General features: G+C 39.6%; 1 protein-coding gene across 4 annotated transcripts in view; it reads left to right on the forward strand.

Moving 5' to 3' along the window:
* The first annotated feature begins 7,833 nt into the window (after positions 1–7,833).
* The window catches only part of lrriq1 (leucine-rich repeats and IQ motif containing 1), a 36,174-nt gene continuing 25,030 nt past the window's right edge, over positions 7,834–18,977 (forward strand). For 2 of the 4 annotated variants that reach the window (XM_053886002.1, XM_053886000.1), the window contains exons 1-9: positions 9,022–9,237; positions 10,108–10,204; positions 10,859–11,052; positions 11,583–11,657; positions 12,736–15,831; positions 15,935–16,087; positions 16,148–16,298; positions 17,332–17,525; positions 18,725–18,852. In XM_053886002.1, the coding sequence (XP_053741977.1) occupies positions 9,133–9,237; positions 10,108–10,204; positions 10,859–11,052; positions 11,583–11,657; positions 12,736–15,831; positions 15,935–16,087; positions 16,148–16,298; positions 17,332–17,525; positions 18,725–18,852 (4,193 nt within the window). In that variant the 5' untranslated portion in view covers positions 9,022–9,132. Of the gene's footprint in view, positions 8,233–9,021; positions 9,238–10,107; positions 10,205–10,858; positions 11,053–11,582; positions 11,658–12,735; positions 15,832–15,934; positions 16,088–16,147; positions 16,299–17,331; positions 17,526–18,724; positions 18,853–18,977 lie in introns of those variants that run through there. The other 2 variants (XM_053886003.1, XM_053886001.1) reach the window with 2 other exon arrangements.

The raw sequence follows: 18,977 nt of genomic DNA on the forward strand, positions 1-18,977 counted from the left end.
CCATGAAGAAGAATTTTGTAAAAAATGAATCACGATTAATCACAGTTTAATATTTGACAACAGAATGTCGGAATTTGAGTTGAATCTTTACACATGATCTGGGTGGCAGTGTTCCAGAGATATGGTGTTTAAATGTATGAAGTGCACAGAACGACATGTCATTCATAATCACATTGCATCATGGTCTGGGAAAAAAGAACCAGGAAAAGTCAAATAGTTGTGTCCAAGTTTTGTGTAGTCATGCTAAGAAGATGAGGCCGTAGAAGAAATACTGTTACATAATGTTGCACGTGTGTCTGAAGATAAACAATAAAAACATCTGATACTTAAGCTTGATATTGGCTTCTGCAAAACAGATGGACAGGGTCAACCCCGTCTTGGTGAAATGATTTGCACAGTCAGCACGTGTGTGCACGAGACTGTCCGCCATCACGCCGCCTCAAGGACGCATGTTGATTCACACGTAACAGGCTGTATGGGTATTTTTGTTTTCTGCACCTCTGGTTGTATTTAATGTACTTAACGCAGCCTCCGTCACTTTAAATTTGGTTGTTATTTTTCTCGAAATGAAGTCAAAGTTCTGTGCTTAAAAGTCATGAGTGTTCATCTGCATGGTTGAAGTCAGCCTTTCTGCTGCTGTTGTGATTTTACGACCTGCTGTCACAGATTGGTGTCCTTCTTCGTCTACCTGCTGAATTCTTCATGACCTGACCACGAGTTTAGTAAGACAATGCCAGGTGGACGTCACGGGTTCTCCCCTCCCACACCTACGATGGAAACTTAACGCTGGCTGACTTTCACTGTGTCTCGGAGGTTCAAGAGCTCTAAGCCAATGGCCTGTCCCCAGCAGCTGGCATGAATGGGATGGACGGACACACACACACGTGCCCTTGTGGGGACACTGTGAGGTTTCTCATTGCCATAATGCGTCCCCTAGCTCTTACAAAGCCAAAACCAGTTTAGCTAGATGAGGTGCATGCGACCTTGGGGAACACACTTTAGAATAAAGTGTAATTGTACATCCACTTGTGATTTTTTGAAATTTCTTTTAAAAATTCGTATTTAAATTTCAATTATAGGAATGCAGTCACTCAAGGAGCACAATTTAAATGGGATACATGGCGATTAAAGAGTCACAAAGTAAACAGACTTTTATTCACTGAGAGTTGCCTGCACATTAAGTCATGTGACATCCAAGAGAGGAGCCTACATCACAAAGCACATCTTTGCTTCCCAGTCACAACAAACGTAAAACAAAGGCAGTTTCCTCCAAAACAATGTCCATTATATCCATCCCTCGGTGGCAATTCTGGACTGTTGATAAATCTATTTTTACATACAGTATGGAAATGACTACAAATATCCCTTGAATCTCCATACAGAGGTATTAATAGTAGCTACTTTCAACTGCTATAACCCCTGTGCCGTCTTCGTGGTAGAAGTGGAGCTACAACCTGCTTTGATAAAGCAAAATAAAACAGTCTGTCACAGGAGCGCAGTAGCAGCCTTGATACTGTTTTCTTTTCTTTCCTGGTAATGACAACGAAAGTCAAAATGACACCATGAGAAGAGTTCATGTTGGAGCAGTGAGATGAAGCTGGGATTTTGATAAATGCTATCAGTCTCTTTCGTGTTGTGTCTTCCCCAAGGCATAATCTTCTGCTTTTAAAACCTGCTCAAGGGTAGTTTATAGAGTTTACCAGGGACTGTGCGATTCTATGAAACTGCATTTCATGGTAATAGTCTCATAGTTCATGTTTTATATACCATCGAAACATCTTACAAACAAAATGATAGCAGTAAGGCTGCACCAGCAAGAAAGATATCTGTATGAATTTTCAGAATATTTATGTTCGTAGTATGATTACAAAAAGCATTTCATTGAAGACTTGTTTGTGTTTTGGCTGGCAATGCCACAATTCTATCAGCCAGATAGGAGTCCGTGCAAAAATATCTGCTGCTTGTTATCTTGAAAGAATAGCTGAAAATTCTGCTTTAGTATTCACAATAAACTCAAGAGCTGAACGGTCACTACTCAGACTGTTGTGCAGAGACCATTTTTGAGGAGAGTGATAAGACAGGTGGGGCAGTGACGTCATCGTTTTCAGAAAGCATCAGCTGTAAAGAAGGAGACAAGGATCTGACTTGGGAAAATGTATTCAGTCTACCTAAAAGCTATTGTATCCAGTGACGGAGCATTCTGGGTCTGTGTGCATTGAAGGCCTATCCAACAGAAAACAGAGTCACGAACAAGGTGTGCCAGAAATGTTCCAGCACTGATGCCACAAAAAATGTATTCCAAACCTAAACTACAAACGAAGGGGCTTGCACTTATAGTGTGATCTTGGCACTTCGTATCAAGCTATTTTTTACACATGATTTTATTTACATACCCTCTGTTTCAGATCGTCCAGCAATGAGCAGACGTGGACGACAACCCCAGGAATGGAAGGAATGAGGTCAATGTAGAGGCAGATGGCTGTTGGGCTCATCTTGAATGAGTTGAGCATGAATCGGGAAAGTCTTTTTGTCGTCATCCATGTCGTCCTTTAAAGCTTTTGCAGCACCATGAACTGAACTGTTTTGGCTAGAGGAGATGCTACTAACAGCAGATCAGCAGTGCATCACACCACACAGAACACAGACTAAACTGTTACATTTTCCTCAACATGGTCAACATTTGGTCAGATGTCTAGTATCTCTGTCCACTTTGTCATGCCACAAGTCAGAACCAGTGACTGTGAGATATCGCATGCACTGGACTGAACATTTGAAGTCCGTCACCAACGTCATCACCTTCATTTTCAGCAACCTAATGACTTTAATGTAGAGCTGGCTCACCTCTGGCTCTTGTTGGCACATGGTGGAGATGCTGTTTCAAAGGAAGGATTAACGTAAAGCCTGTCTCTGATCTGTCCTGCAGGTCCGAGAATCAGTCATGAGACCTGCTGCCCCAAAGGATTCACCAACTGGACAAAGTTTCAAGAGAAAATCTGAAAAAAAAGTATAGATGGAAAACATAAAAACAGTTCTGACTTCAACTTATACTTTTAATGAGATGATCTGATGAGGTTTTGTGTTTGACATCAGGTTATAGATCAGTCCAGACTGCTGTCGGCGCTTCACTTTATCAATATGCTTCTTCTGTGTCACTGTTACAGAGCCACTTGAAAATGACAATTGAAAAGCAAGTTCTTTTTAAATCAGAAAAACGTTCAAGATAACGAATGACATTCAGTGAATTGGGGATGGAGTCAATGAAGCAGAAGAACAAGTGCGCATTAAGTTATTTCATATATTCCTGAGTGAGAGTCACAATGCGTACTACAAGATAAAAACTTGTTGAACCCTTCCCAGTATATGTGATGTTAAAAGCATGATGTAAATGTTCCTTACAGAAGAGTGAGTTAGTAATGACAAAACTGAAAATTGCAAGACAATGTGATATGATGATGGAATGTAGAATCTATTGAGCTGAAAACCTTGAGTGGCTAATCCTGTCATGCAACCCTGAAGTACTGGGCCCAAATGCTTGTCGTGACTGGAGACAAAATGTATTCACAAGAAGTACAAGCCATAATAGAGATCACAAAGAGATCAGGAGAAGTGACATTTAGCTGTGTAGGCACATGGATGGACTGGAACCATGAAGCACGGTGCACACATTAGGTCACTGATTCCAGCCGGGTTTCATTTTCTGTCACACAAAGGAAGAAACATACACAGGATATAAATAGACAAAATAAAAAGGCATAAACAAAACACAACATGACTGATGAAATTCAGCCACATTGGGTCCAAGAGAGAGAGAGAAACTTTTAATTGGACCACCTCCGATACGCAGAAGAAAATGTCCTTGCATGCAACAATCAATAACGCACTAGTGACGGTGGAGGAAGAGTGAAGAGAAAGAGAAGTGATGGTCTAACACAGCAACCAAAGCCAGACAAAAGAACAAACCACAAAAATGCCATTGTGAGTAAAGTGGACAAGGCCTTACGTGCGTGCATCTGATCTATGACGCACACAGTCACACGGAGGAAAACAGGAAGTTGAATAACAAAATAAAAGCAGGGCATAACAACTGATTTCATAGTAATAGCAGTTAATGTTGCTGTAGCGATCACCTAACCTAAGATCAAGACTTAGATGGGGTGGAGTCATCTTGTCTGCAGTTATATATACTGTGGCTTCATTCAAAACAAGTGGAGATGCTCCATGACTGAAATAATAACCTCTCATTTACAATGTTGTACAACATTAAGAACTCAAAGATTCAAGAACACATAGATCATTGTTCACATTAATGTCATATTCAGAGCCTCTACCCTCTTTTGAATGACAGAAACAAAGTTCATGAAGAGAGGGTGCAACGGCATGAACAGGTATGTACTGAAGCAGGCAGTTCTTTCGAAACAGAACTTCATTTTTTGCATTGAAGATTTTTAATATTACTGCAGCTGTGGTATTGATAGGTCTGGACAAAAAAAAAAGTCAGAGCTTCATCATGACAGACAACACTGAGCATGAATGCAGTTGATTCTAAAAGAAGGGCATTGGAAATGTAGTCTTGAGCCCATCAATTGAGCAAAACCAGAAGAACCGCAGTGCTGTGGGCTACATATGATCCAAAATCAGATCTAAAATCCTCATCATCAAGTTAAGTGAAAGTTTGAGTTTGCAGAGTGAATGAACAGAGGGGAGCCTGAGCAGTGAGTGCACAGTAGCTCTGTGTATGTAGACACAAATGCTCCTCTTTGTATACGTGCAGTCTATAAAGCTGGTTGTGATGACAATGATGTGCCACAGTATTGATGCAAGTGATAATAAACAGTAGTAGTTTGGCACTGACTCCACTGGACTGCCACTTTTTTGAGAGATTATTTAACGTATATACTGTATATACCTGAAGGGAGAAAATAATCTGATGAAACGACTGTGGGTGAGTGTCATTTACTCAGTGAACCAGCAACAGGGCTTTCTTTCTTCTTCTGGAGGGAATTGTGATTCCACTAATCCCTCAGTCATTTGAGGCAGATTAAGAGGGTACCAGGCTGGGACTGTAATGATAACTTGCCGTGTAGACATCATCCTATTGAAGTCTCAGTTTATAATATGTTAAAGATGAACTTAGTCAACTACTCAGTTGGAGCTTCGATCTGGAAAGAAAGTTAGAGACTTAACCAGAACCTCTAGATTCAATATAGCCAATCATTCAACCACACACATGCACTTGCACAAACTAAGGGAAAAAGAATTACTTATCAAAGGCACATAGAGGTTAAAGACTGAACGAACAATGACTGGAGTTGCATATGAGCCTAATCAAAAACACTGTATTAAGAGGAGCAGAGTGTAGAGTAGAATAAAATTAAAAAGAAACACACCTAAAAAGATCATTTATGTCTTTTATCTATAATTTTCTATCATTTTGGTTTTTCCTGCAGTAATTATGTTCTTTTTTTGTTCTTAAAAGCCAAGGATTCTGTCTATTCTACGAGCTCCATCCTGCTCTCCCACTCCCTCTGTTGATATGAGTGAATTGTAATCATCCGGTCCGAAATTCAAAGTAGCTTCTTGAATTGACTTTGTCCTTAAAAATCCAGCGTCTCCATGTCTAAGAAATGAAAGAAAAAAAGAAAACCATAGCATACGTTACAGATTATCTAGCTTATACATTCCCACAACCCTCACGTGGACTAATATATTTAAGGTACCATCAGGTCCATTTACAAGTCGCTCTGCGGCCACTGATCTGCACAATGCACAATAACTATTCTGGTTTGCTTTCTGTGGGTCTTGGTTTAACTGCAAATTTTGTTTTTGTGGTTTTGTTAAGAAGAAAATTTGAGATAGAGGTGTTGTTGTTGTTGTTGCTCGGTGGAAGGGGAGTGCTTTTGTGTCCCAAAATATCAGTTACAATATTCCAATAAAGAACAGGGATATACATTAATAAAGAAATTTGTGAACTTTTTGACTTTTTTGACTTTTTGAATCCACAACCCATCTGATTTTGTATGAACATGTGAATATTGTCAACATCAAAATACCAATCCATGTTGTTCTGGTTTCACAGAATCAGAAATTGTTTTTCAGTGATCCTCTGAATGGGGGTCTCTAAATTACTAAATAGATTAGACGTGGAGTCTTAATGTAAACGTTACCTTCTGCAGATCCATTTGCTTTATAGAGCATCATCAACAACATGAGTTCAGTTGATTTTATAAAAGAAAGTAAATCATTATTATTATTATTAACGCACACCTGAATGTTACACATTTTACATTTGGCACAACCTATCTCCTGAACATTATAGCTCAAGCTAATGCTCTGTTAATTTAAAAAAAAAGATGGATAAAATAAATTTTAGTTCACACGGATCATAACAAAATGAACTTCAACAAATTTTGGTTTGGTGTAAAAAGTCCTCTTTCTATATTTTCAAGTCATTTTTGACAAAAAATTATAAAGTATTGCACTCTATTGCCTTGCAGTGAGAAGGTTGCGTGTTCGATTCGCAGGTTGGACTGGTGGCCTTTGTGGATGGAGTTGGCATTTTCACCCCATGTAACTGCATGGATTTTATCCTGTTTCCTCCCACAGCCCAAAGACTTGCTCACTAGGTGAATTGGACACTCTAAAATGGCTCCTAGTTGTGCGTGCGTGTGTGTGTGTGCCCTGTGAAGGATTGTCGCCCTTTCCATGGTGTGTGCCGCCTCTCACCCAATGACCGCTGGGATAGGCTCCAGGACTCCCTGAACCCTGAACAGGACTAAGGACTGGTTAGTATGGTTGATGTATGTATGTATGTAAGACCAAAAAGTGAGTTTTGACCAAACCAGTGAAACTCATTGAAGGTTTTCTACACACTTGCGCTGATTAAACTGCTATTTCCTGTTTTTACCTCCACAAAAAACATAATGTTTATGCCAGAATTGGTACATTTGTTAACAGTACAACAGCGTCTCGTGGCTAAAAACATGGCAATTGAATCAAATAAATCAACTTTCATTTGACTGTGGTGACAACGTGTGTTGTATTACGCTAATAATTTGTGATGACATACACTTGTACCTTGAATTTTGAATCTTTTTTTTTGACACATTCTGCATCAGCTGCTGCTGCATTTTCGTGCCATGTTTGTACTAAGAAGAAATCATTGAGTTTAATAGAGGTTTGTTTCCTCTTCATTCTTTTCTCTGATCCAAACGTCTGATAGCAATGGTAAGCTTGATGGGCTGAACAACTGCTGGGATAATGGCCACAGACGAGTAACAGAAAACACTTGACAATGTAAACACTCTGCTGCTATCCAAACCACCGCCGCTCTGGGACTGGAGCAGCTATTGACTGGGCTACTCTGCTGTGTAAATCAGTAGCTTGGCCTTGTCTGGTCGCTGTCTGGATTCTCTGCACTTGGACAAAAGTGACAGACACCTTGCTCACTGACAAAAGGCACCAACTCTAATATGAGCGGACATGGTTTGCTGATGGAGCTCTTTTGAGCAACTGAACTCAGTCAGTGAATATAAAAGGATGTGATGAAACGTAGAAGAGAGACTGTTAGTCTCCAGCTACACCAACTGTCCTCTTGCAGCCCATCAGATTCAGGAGTGAAGCCGTGCTCTGACCCACAGTGACCTCGGCATGGATGTCCCTTCTGAACTTGGGAAGAGTCAGAGGAGGGTGATCCCTGTAGACTGCCTACAGTTAAGTTGTAGAAGTGGCGCCTTTGTCAAAGAATTCTGCTTTGTCCTTTGATGAAGAAGACAAAGTCTGATCTGGCGCCGATTGTTCTTTTGTTTACCCCCTGCACCATCACGAGTATAGAGAACAGGCCTTGGTGTGTCTGAGCGGTATGTACTTCTACAAGGAGGGCATGCTGGTTTCCTTTGATATTTTGAGGAAGGAGACTGGGATCTTTTTTGGAAAGCTCTTGGGATTATGAATAGAAAAAGCTGTGTGGGCCTCTGGAATGTGCTCAAAGATTGTGAATACGTCCCGAATCCAACACGTTCACAGCGGGAGAGCAGATATGGCCTTTGTGATCGGAAAAGCCAAAGAAAGTGCGCATTGTTCCAAGTCAAATGTATTTTCTTGTTCCTCTACTCGTGTGAATCACCTACACAGGGTTCGGATTGTTGACCTTGGTGAACCCTCGGCCCAAATTGCCCACTCAAGTCCTTGACTCCATGACCCTGCATTTTATTATGAAGGTTTCACTGTAAGAAGGTCAGTATTTGGTTGACCCCTTGCTTTTTGTTTGTGGAATATTTTTAATTATTGTCACCACTTTTGGTTGGTTAGTTATTACACTTTTTTTCATGAAAATGGTTTACTATGGAAGTAATGGAGTGATTTTTTGTCACCATTCTTACTGGAATCACGCCTGCTTTGCTGGGTTTGGAGCGTATTGGATATTTTTTTTATTCTTATCAATATTACAACCTGAAAGGAAAGGAAAATCAGGAGAAGTCAGAATCATTACTTAACAGCGAAATACTGACATCTGCTGGGTTTGTCGTGCAACTATCTTACGTTCACATGTCATAATAAACAATTTTCTGTCCCTCGTGAGTCGGTTCAAGGGCGAAAACGCAATGCATATCCAACCTGTTAAGTTGGAAATGCCGTATAGCATGTTTTCCTGCCCCATCATAGAGTTTATATAATGTAAGAAACATAAACGCGTATTGTTTCAGGTAACAGTACAAGTACAGTGTGAATTTAATTACCTCTGATCGTTTGTTTTAAATATAAGCAGCAAAAATTTCAATATTTCAACCCCATATTAATTCCGACTTAACTCCTGAAGCAGGTTATCTTTGTCACGGAACTCCCGTACCATACCGTAGCCCAACCCGGATGATTGAGTTTTTTGTTTTTTCATGTACTGCTGAATATTCTAAGCCGAATCGACGTCGTGTTTTGCAAGAATGGAATGGCAACTATGGTTTCCTCAAATCGCCTTCTTAGTATGTCCCTCGCAAGGGCAGGTAGCACACTTCGTTTCCATGGCAACCGAAAGGTCGCTTCATGCTTAATTTAAGAAACGTTTGTTTGAGGCTGCGGAGTCGCCGGAAATATGAACCACTTCACTGAGATAATACTTGTAACTGCACTGAAGCCACGATGCAAGCGAGCGATTTGAACCAAACTATGATGCCTGAGCTAAATGGCCTAACAGGCACGGAAGACATCGACGGGCACAAGAGCTTTGTGTTCCTGGATACTGAGGTTTGTGCGTTTCGTTTTGTTACCCACGGAGTATGTTGTGTATTGGCGATATATTTTACCAGCAAAACCAGCTGTTGGTTGACTAAATGTCAGGTCGTCAAGCGACTCAAATGAAATCGTTCCTAAGGCTAGTAGCGAATTGGCTAGTCCTCTACTAGTCATCATACAGCTCGACTCTGAGTCTACACTCGAAGTTGTATTTTATTCTGTCTTGAACATACTCTCAATAATGTTTTGGAATTAGGAAGTTTGAGTTGGGTTCCAGAAAAGTAAGAGGTGTCCAAGCTGGCCCATCAACCAGGCGAACTAATCTGTGGCTCCAGAGTAGATGTGGATCAATTGTAATTTAAATCTAGCTTTATAGACTTAGGGAGGTATTTTGCAGCGTCATAAACATTTAGCCATTCTGAGTATTTCAAATACGAAAAAAAAGTTCGCAATGCTGAAATAGTGAGTTAGTTATTGGGATATAGAGTGATAGAAATAAAGAAGTGTGTCACATATTCTGATCTAATTTTGGCACTCACTCACGTCACTACTGTTTATGGAGCACGCAGAACGTTTTGGGACGTGGTGAAGGACAATGCTACTTTAGGAGTACTATTCTAGGATGTACTGTGTATGTGTTTTCTAGCATTCCAGCTTTTTTTTTTTTTTTATAAAGCATTCTAGCTTGTTGAAAGTGCCTACATATTTGCCAGATATATAACAAATATTTAGGTAGTTTATGGATTCATTACTCATTAAGTTATTAGAATTCTTGGAGTTCAATGTTTCAACAAAACCATACTATATTGGTCCATCAGTTACAAGCTACCATGCAGTTAACAGCAGAGTATACCATAACTTTTGACTTCTTTCCTTTTTCAGTCCACAGATGGAATCCCAATTTCCTTTCTTAATTACTTTGAACGCTCTAAAAACAGAGCAGCGCTTTATGAGGAGCTCTTCTCTAAAGATCTTTATGGTAAGGAGAAAGGGGGGATACACACGTATAGAACCATGTATGGACTACTGTGAGACCAACATGGACATGAATGGAAGCATGTGAACATGCAGTACGAATGATTAAAACATATGCATGCATATATTCAAACACTATCCATCACAATCAATCATAAAACTAGTGGCTATGTAGACAGAAATGTAGACACACACACATATAAAAAAAAAACTCTTGACATTGTGTTACATTTTAATTTTGAATTAAAATTGAGTTGATATGATTTGTGAATGATTTATGAATTTTGATGGTGTTGGCGCTGCATAATTATACAATATGGACTGATTTCTAACTCGCACTAAAACCAGAACCTTTTTTTTTTTGTTCATCACACCATTTCTTTCTAATATATGATAGTTCAGCTGTAATTTCCACATCTGGTCTCGCCAAAACCTCCTAAAGAATGAACTCTTCTGTTTGAGAGAAGCAGAGGTTCAAGCCTAAGTAGCAGATGGCTGAATGGCTAATTTGTAGTTGCAATGAATCAGATGTGAAAGAATTCACCATAAATAATGACAGAAAGTATGTTTTAGTTCCTCATCCTAGGAAAAAAATATTGTTCTTTACGTCTGTCACATTATTTATGATGATTTTATTTTATTTTATTTTTTATCAAAGCAGGTGATGTATCTCCTTGCCCTGAGAAACATCTGGATCCATGTGACATTCTGGTGACCAAAGAAGAGAGTGAAGAAGGTGCTGAATTCAAGGAACATCGAGAGCAATGTTGTAACTGGGAAATGGAAGAGCTGAGGAGGCTGAGAGAGGAAGAATTCCAAATGGAGCTGAGAAGGTTAATCGAATATGAGAAGGTAGTTTACGTCCAATTTTTTTCAATGAAGAAACAGGGATTCAATTCAGGTTTTTATGCAGAACAGTGCAATATAGCTTGGTGCTAACATTAGCAGCAAAGTGTAACAAATATTTGGAATGACCTCTCCACTGTGGACAATAATGCTGATGATTAATACTGAACAACAAAGCTGTAAAGGTCATTCACATTTTCAGTGTAAATAATTTTAATTCAACACGTTATATATTCTTAATCTTTGAGTAATTTAACATATCTGTTTAAAAGTACAGGTACCATGAAATGAGATGGAGAATCACTGTGTGTCCACTCATAGCCGCTAAAGTTAAGCTTCCTTTGCTTGTTGATGTGATGTGAATTGGCACAGTTTAAACAAGCTTTCAAAATGTCTGTAACTTTAGTGACAAAACTATTTATTCACGTTTATATATATTTGTAGTATTTAACAGATGTGGGTTTTTTTTTTTTTTTTTTGCCAATGTTGATGATTGTTTTATTCCATCATTAATATTTTCTCTGTGACTTTTTAAGTGCCAACAGACTGCTCTGGAGTTAGAGGAGAAGATGGCTCAGGAGAAACTTGAAGAGGAGTTGCTTCTCCAGCAGGTAAAATGTGGATTTTTTTTTTTCACACAGAGAAAACAAAAAACTAACAAAAAAGTTAGCCACAGAAGCAGTGATACAGTATGATCGTGGAAGTACATACGTACATACATCGTCAGTTAAGTCCTGTTGAAGGTTGTTGGGAGAGCTGGAGCCTCAGTCTCAGCAGTCAGTGGGTGAGAGACAGGTATACACCATGGACATGTTGCCAGTCCATCGCAGGGCACACACAACATTCACACACACATGCATGCACAGCTAGGGGCAATTTTAGAGTTTGGATTGAGGGAGGAAACCAGAGACCCTGGGGAAAACCCACGCACACACTGGGAGAAAATGCAAACTCCATGCACAAAGGCCATCAGGCAGACCTGGGAATCTAGCTGCAAGATAAGAATGGCCCGTAATGGAAATACAAATGGAATGTATAAAGTCTCAGTCAACCTTTCCCAATAATTCTGGACTTTTCTACTATTTTTTTCTTCCCATATTATGGATGTTATTAACAAAGTCCATCCGACGTGGGTTGGTTGGTGGTTCAGGTTTTAACCCTTGGAGTGTTACTGCCTTTTTGCTGGCTGGTAATCCATTTTCAACTGATAGTTATCCTTCTTTGGCACAGTTTTTGTTCTTCCAAGAGAGAATGTAGTAGAGATAAAATCAAAATCAATACCAAATATCCATATAACCTGCCAGTATGGGAAGATTACTCCTGAGTTAGTCAAGGTTGTCGGGAATGAACATCTCTACCAAGTCAGCTTCCGAAATGTCTAGATGTCTTTGATTGTTTTTGTGTCATATTGTGTATAGTGGTATTATATAAAATTATAAGCATTTTGTGGAGCCTAAGTATGAATAAATATTGTGCTAACAATGGCCATAACAAAGCAAGGTAATGTGCTTTGCTTGTTATAAAAAAAGAGTCATGATTACTTTATAATGTGAAATGATTTGCTGTTAACAAAAGTGAAGTGAATTCTATTGCTAAGATCAAAACTGATGCCTTATAGATATTTGTCAGAACCATCATCAATGTTCCTTCAGTGTTTTCTGTGAGTCTGTTGTCTCTAATGTCCTGCAGGAACTGATGAGTAAATTGCGGAAACAAGTGGAAGAAGAAATACAGAAGGTGGAGGAGAACAAAAAGTGGGTATTACAACAAAAGCAGAGAAGAGAGGAGGAGAGAAAACTGAAGGAGGCTGATCAGAGATGCCACAGAGAGGTAGAGGAAACACTACATAAGGAAGATGGGGATGAAAACAGGGAAGGAGAAAAACTGAAAAAGAAGGAAGAGATGCTGAGAAATAAGGAAGACGGTAAATATGCAGACAAGAGAATGTTCAAGGAAGGACAAGAAGATACAAAACAAAAAGAGAATCAGGAGACTGAGGACAAAATGAGGGAGGAAGAGCAAAGAAAGAATCTTGACGAAAATGAGGAGAGACAAATGTTAGTGGATAAAACAACTGGAAGGGGAGAAAAAGAAAGAAAGCAACTAGAAGATGAGAGGAGAATGAAGCAGCAAGAAGGGTGGAAGAAGATGGAGTTGGAACAGAAGAGAAGTGAACAAGAAAGCAAGGAGTTGGAAGTGGAGGATGACAGGAGAGTCAGGGATATTAAAGAGAGAATCAAGGTGGAAAGTAAAATCTCAGAGGAAGAAGAGTTAACTATGGAAGATGCTGATAAGAAAGTCCAACAAGTTAAGAAGAAAGAAGTAGACACAAAGAAGGCAGGCAAGGACCAAATTAGGGAGTTGTCAGAGAAACAAGAGATAGAAGTGTGGAGACTGAAAAAGGAAGATCATCGAAACCCCAGAGAGGTGGAGGAAAAACGAGAAGAGGAAGGTGTGAAACAGACTGGGGAAAGATATGAGCTTAAAAAGAATGAAGAAATGCTGAGACAGGAAGATGAAATAAAAAAGGAGCACATGGACAGCAGGAGAATGAGTGAGGAGCGAAATAAAACCGATGAAATGGAAAAGAAGCAACCTGAAGATCAAAGATTCCTTGAAGAAGAGAGAGTCCGAAAAAAGAAACAAGACAATGAGAATAAAATGAGAGAGGAAGAGCAAAGAAAGATAACTGGAGAAAGGGTGAAGAGGCAACTGATAGAGGATGAAAGAATCAGGAGGGAAGAAAGGGAAAGAAAAAAAATGACTGGTGGGAGGAGAATGAAACAGCAAGAAGAGTTGAACCCTAAAAGAAGGGATGAAGAAAGTATGACAGAGTTGGAAAATAAAAAGGTGGAGGATGAAAGAAGAATCTGGAACACTATAGAGAGAATCAAGGAACAAAATGAAAACAAAATATTGGAAAAGAAAGAACAGATGAGGCAGTTTAGAAGACAAGTGCCTAAGCTTGATAAGAAGGGGGGCGAGAGCCAAACTAGCGTGTTGGAAGAAAAACAGATAGAAGGAGAGGAGAGGAACCTGAGGAAGGAAGATCAGAGAGGGCACAATCAGGAGGAGGAAAGACAACTGGTTGAAGATGAGAGACAAAGCTGGGTGAGAGACGAGCTTAAGACAGAGGTGCTGAAAAGGGAGGAGGAAAGAAAAAAGAAACATATAGATGAGAAAAAATTAAGGGAGGAAAAGCAGAGAAAGGAAAATGATGAAATTGAGTACATGGAAAAAGTAGATCAAAGAGAAGAGAGAGAAAAGAAGAAGAGAGAGAAAGATAATGAAAAGAGAATTAATGAAGAAGAGCTAACAATAGAGGATAAAAGAACTGGAAAGGAAGAAGCAGAAAGAAAGAAACCAGAAGAAGAGAGAAGGATGAAGCAGCAAGAAGAGAAGAAGTTGGAAGAGATGGAACCAGGCAGAAAGAAAGGAATGTGTTTGGAGTTGGACTGTGAAAAAGTGGAGGATGAAAGAAGAATGGAGGACTTTAAAGAGCAAATCCTAGAAGAAAATGAAAACAAAATGTCAGAAGGAAGCGAATGGGAAGAAGCAGAAAAGAAAGAAGGGAATGATGGGATTGCAATGGTGAACCAAGACCAGAGGAACAAGACAAAAGAAGACTTGACATCTCATGTTCATTTATCAACCAGAGAAGTGTGTGAAAAAAAGCAGGAAACAGAGAACGGGGGGAGAACAATTGAGATTTTTCATATCAAAAAGGAGAAAAATGTGGTGGAAGACAGGGATGATTTGGAGATGAAATGCAAGATTAGAGATGAAGTGAAGGAGAAGGAAGAAAAGAAAGATGAAGGTGAAAATGATATGAGTGACCATAGTCAAGTTGGTTTGATACAGGAGAGAGAGAAGAGAGCTGGAGGAAGTATGTCAGTCATAGAGGTAAACAGACAGGTGGAGAAACAGGAAGAGAAAGACATAAAGGAAGATGAGATAGAGTTTGTGAAGGAAAATGATGTGGTGAAAGATAAATCAAGAAAGCAGACTAGAGTTGAGGGGATGAGAAAGGCAATTGAGGGGCAAAGCAGATGTGAAGAAATGAAACAGAAACTAGAAAATGCCACAGCGGAACAAAATAAATGTTGGATTGACAAGAAAGTTGTGAAAGAAAGACACCTCTCACAGCAAGCTACGAACAAGAGAACAAGTACAACAGTGGACATTACTGATGTTGATGCGTCGGATGAAAAGAACAAGAATGACTCTCTAATGAAGAAAAACGTGCAGCCCTCAGAGGAGAGGACAGAGGAGGTAATGCAGCAAGAGGGCGGCACATCAAACAATATTAATGGAACTGAGAGACGGTCAAAGAGTGACAACAGTCTTAACGAAAAAACACTTGAAAGGATGAGAGACGGGAAGAAAAGCACAACGCTTGAGAGGGATGGAGGGACGCAGCTGTGGAGAAAGAGGATTGTCCTTGAAGGAGAAAGCCAGAGTTTGACAGCAGTGCCACCTGAGAGAGAGTCAGAAGGAGTCAGAGACCAGCTGTCCAGCTGGAGGATCAGTCCCAGCAGTGGTGTAAATGCTCAACAGGAGGGCATGTGCACAGACTTGGGCCTGGCCCTGCCAGAACACACGGCTCAAAAGAGGTTGTCCTGGATGAAGGAGTGCGTCTCCTGGTCCAAACTGTCAGTCCAGAACCGGAGAAAGCAGAGAGGCTCCTCCAAGAAAGAGCGTAGGTGGCCACGTGCGGGCGTCACACTTCCACCTCTCTGTCCAGACAATTTGCTGCAGTTGTCCGGGTTCAAGTCCCTGCAAGAGGTCAGAACCATCACTGATACCATTGTGTGTGTCTGTGTCAATTAAATGTTCATAGTTTTCATGAACCAGAATGTTGTTGTTGTCCTCGCTTTTGCTGTTGCAGGTGACAGTGGTGAGTTTGGAGAGCCTACCTGCCTGCAGCTTACTGACACTCAGTCAGTGCCCTCAGCTTCAGTCTCTCACTATCAGACGCTGTCAACTCAACTCTCTGGAGGGACTGAACCAGCTGTCAGAGCTCTGTGTCATTGACGCCCAGGTAAACACAACAATGCTTCTCATTTATCTGAGTTTTTAAAGCGGACCTGATTCACTCTAGGAAAATGACATCTCATATTTGGACTGCCGTGACATGACTGGCCTGAAAGTTCTGCGCCTGAACCATAACAAGTTGACATCGATTCATGGTCTGAGCGGAGTTGAGCATCTGATGGTTCTGGAGCTTGCGCATAACTCGATTACTCGCGTCGGTGAGTTAAAGAGGTTTGATCGTGCTGGCCTTCTGAATATGTCCATTAGAGGGCAGCCTCTTCCTTTTTATGACAAATAGTAGTTGTGACTGTGAGCTGAGAAGTAGAGTCAAATCGGTGAATAAAATAAAAACGCAAACATTAATTATGAAGCGTTAAATCTGTTTCTTTCTATTCTATCTGATGATTGTTTTATTGCACTGTCGTTCTTGTTATTTATGTATTCATTTTTCACGATCACCACACTAACCTGATGAATAATCAAATAATGGGTTAAATAAATTCAAATGTAATTTTGGTGGCGTCATTGAGAGAATTGGTGACGAGCAAGGATTTAAGTCAAATTCTGACAATTAATCCTTCAATGATTAAAAAAAGAAAAACAGCTAATCTCAACTGTAGATGTGAAATACATAACTAAAAGTAGTGCATATAAATTTATGAGGCTTTGTCATGAAAATAAAAGCAAAATCAAAACAGCATGCCAAACTACGTGATGTGAAAACTTAAAACTATATTTTAAAAGACGGAACCAAGCAATAATGACACAAATTTAATGAAAATAAAATATGAATTGTTGATAACATATTAACATAGATGAATGATGCTGTGTTTCATGATGAATAGCACACTATAGTACATGTTCTATAGTAACAAGATTGTTGTTACTGTTTGGAATCAGAACAGATGATGTACACTTTGATTGATTATGATTCATTTTCATTTGACAAGGATTCTTTAAACTGAGGTAACTTGTGAAAGAGAAACACGTGGTTCCCTCGGATCTCAAATGTCGATGTGAGGTGTAATTGTTTAGCCTGTGTGAGGTTGCATACACAAGGTATTTCTTTGTTGTAAGTGGGGAGTTATTATCCACTCACTATATGGAGGATTCTTTTAGGCCCATATTTGCAAAAGAGTTTTTTAGAATAAAGATGGTTATAAATGAGAAACTTGCTCACAAGGGTCGATCAATGCAATGTCCAGATACCCTCAAATATTTTCCCCTGTTTTCATCGATGATGACATCTAGCTGGTCTGGAGTCCATGAAGAGACTGCAGATACTGACGCTTGATCACAACCAGCTCATCAGCACGAGAGGTCTTCGGGATGTCTACACGCTCCAGCACCTGAGCTGCTCTCACAACCACCTGGCCAGAGTGGAGGGTCTGGAGAACTGCGCTCTCCTCAGCAAGCTGGATCTCACAGCCAACAGTCTAACTGAGGTGAGATCAGCCGTTTTATATTTGGAAAAATTCTAAATAATTTAATTTACATTAATGCCACTTTTTACTGCTCACACATGACTTCTAACAGTAGTTTGTAGTAAGGCGATGGGACAGTGACAGATTTTTTTTTCCTGGCAACATACATATAATTTCATTATGAAAAAAAAGAAAACCCATTGGATAATCTGTGCAGCAGTTTTGGGATATATAGTGTCCTTTTTATATATGTATCTATAAGATGAGACATTATTCCTCTTTGCAATTCATGTTTAGCAACAGTAGTCGTTATTATTAAAGACAAACATTATTATTGTTTTATAAACAATACCATTTAATGATGTTGATTATTAAGTCAAAACATTTATACGTAATATAAAAATATATTCCTTCACAAAACCATTAGTTCTTGCATAAATTGTTTTTTATTTTTATACAGCCATATTTATTAAAATATTAGTGTTAAAATTCTCAGAACAAACTCAAGAAGAGAAGTAAGTAGTCCTTAAAAAACAGGTGAAGATTTGAATGAACTGTTAAACGTCCTGACGACTGTACAAAGCAAGTAGTCATGTCGGCCTTACCAAAGGTCTGAAGTTCAAAACTCACCGTGGGATGCTCTGTGTTGAGTTTTATGTGATTTCTTTGATTCCTGCTTCCGCCCTCACACTTAGAACACAATCCTACTATAGAACTATTAAAAACTAATGATGTGACTTGGGCAACCGTATCACAACTGTAGTTGATGTAGTTAGAAACAATATTAAGATGAAATATTCTGCATTGTCGGAATAGAAAACTATTTTATCATGCTTTTAAATATCCTGCTTTATTTAAAAGTTTTTTTTTCTCACCAAAAGACAATCATTGGACACCAAAATTGTACGAGCTAATCAATTACCCATTGTGCATAAATTTATTAGAGAGCTGCATTGCAACAATTATTTGTCTAACATCTTAATTCATTTAGCTACACTCAGGAAGGGATACAATCACGCCCCAAGTGTTACCCAAACCCAGCCGTGCTTCACATAGCTTTTTGACACGGACGACTGTCAACACAGCGGGTCCAAAACAAATGACATTGATAGATGGGCTCAGTGAGACTGTTGGATCAGCGGCATCGACAGACTGGAGTTGTTCTGACCTCTTCAGTTCAATGACCGTCAACTGACAGCTTCCCTCTGTGTGAACGTCAGCCGCCGAGCCTGCACAACCATGTTCTGCTCACAGAACTACGTCTGGACGACAACAGCATCTCATCCCTGCAGAGTCTCTGTGACTGCTGGCTGCCAATGCTTCAAGTTCTCGCCGTGGCACAAAATAGGTACCTGGAATGCATTGTACACTGCTGTCTGACTTTGAATAAGTACTTTATTATTTAAGTCTTTATAATCATGACTAATATTTATTATTATATTTTAATTGGGTCACGCACACACACACACACAC

Source organism: Synchiropus splendidus, chromosome 14 (genome assembly GCF_027744825.2).
Source record: "Synchiropus splendidus isolate RoL2022-P1 chromosome 14, RoL_Sspl_1.0, whole genome shotgun sequence".
NCBI lineage: Eukaryota > Metazoa > Chordata > Actinopteri > Syngnathiformes > Callionymidae > Synchiropus > Synchiropus splendidus.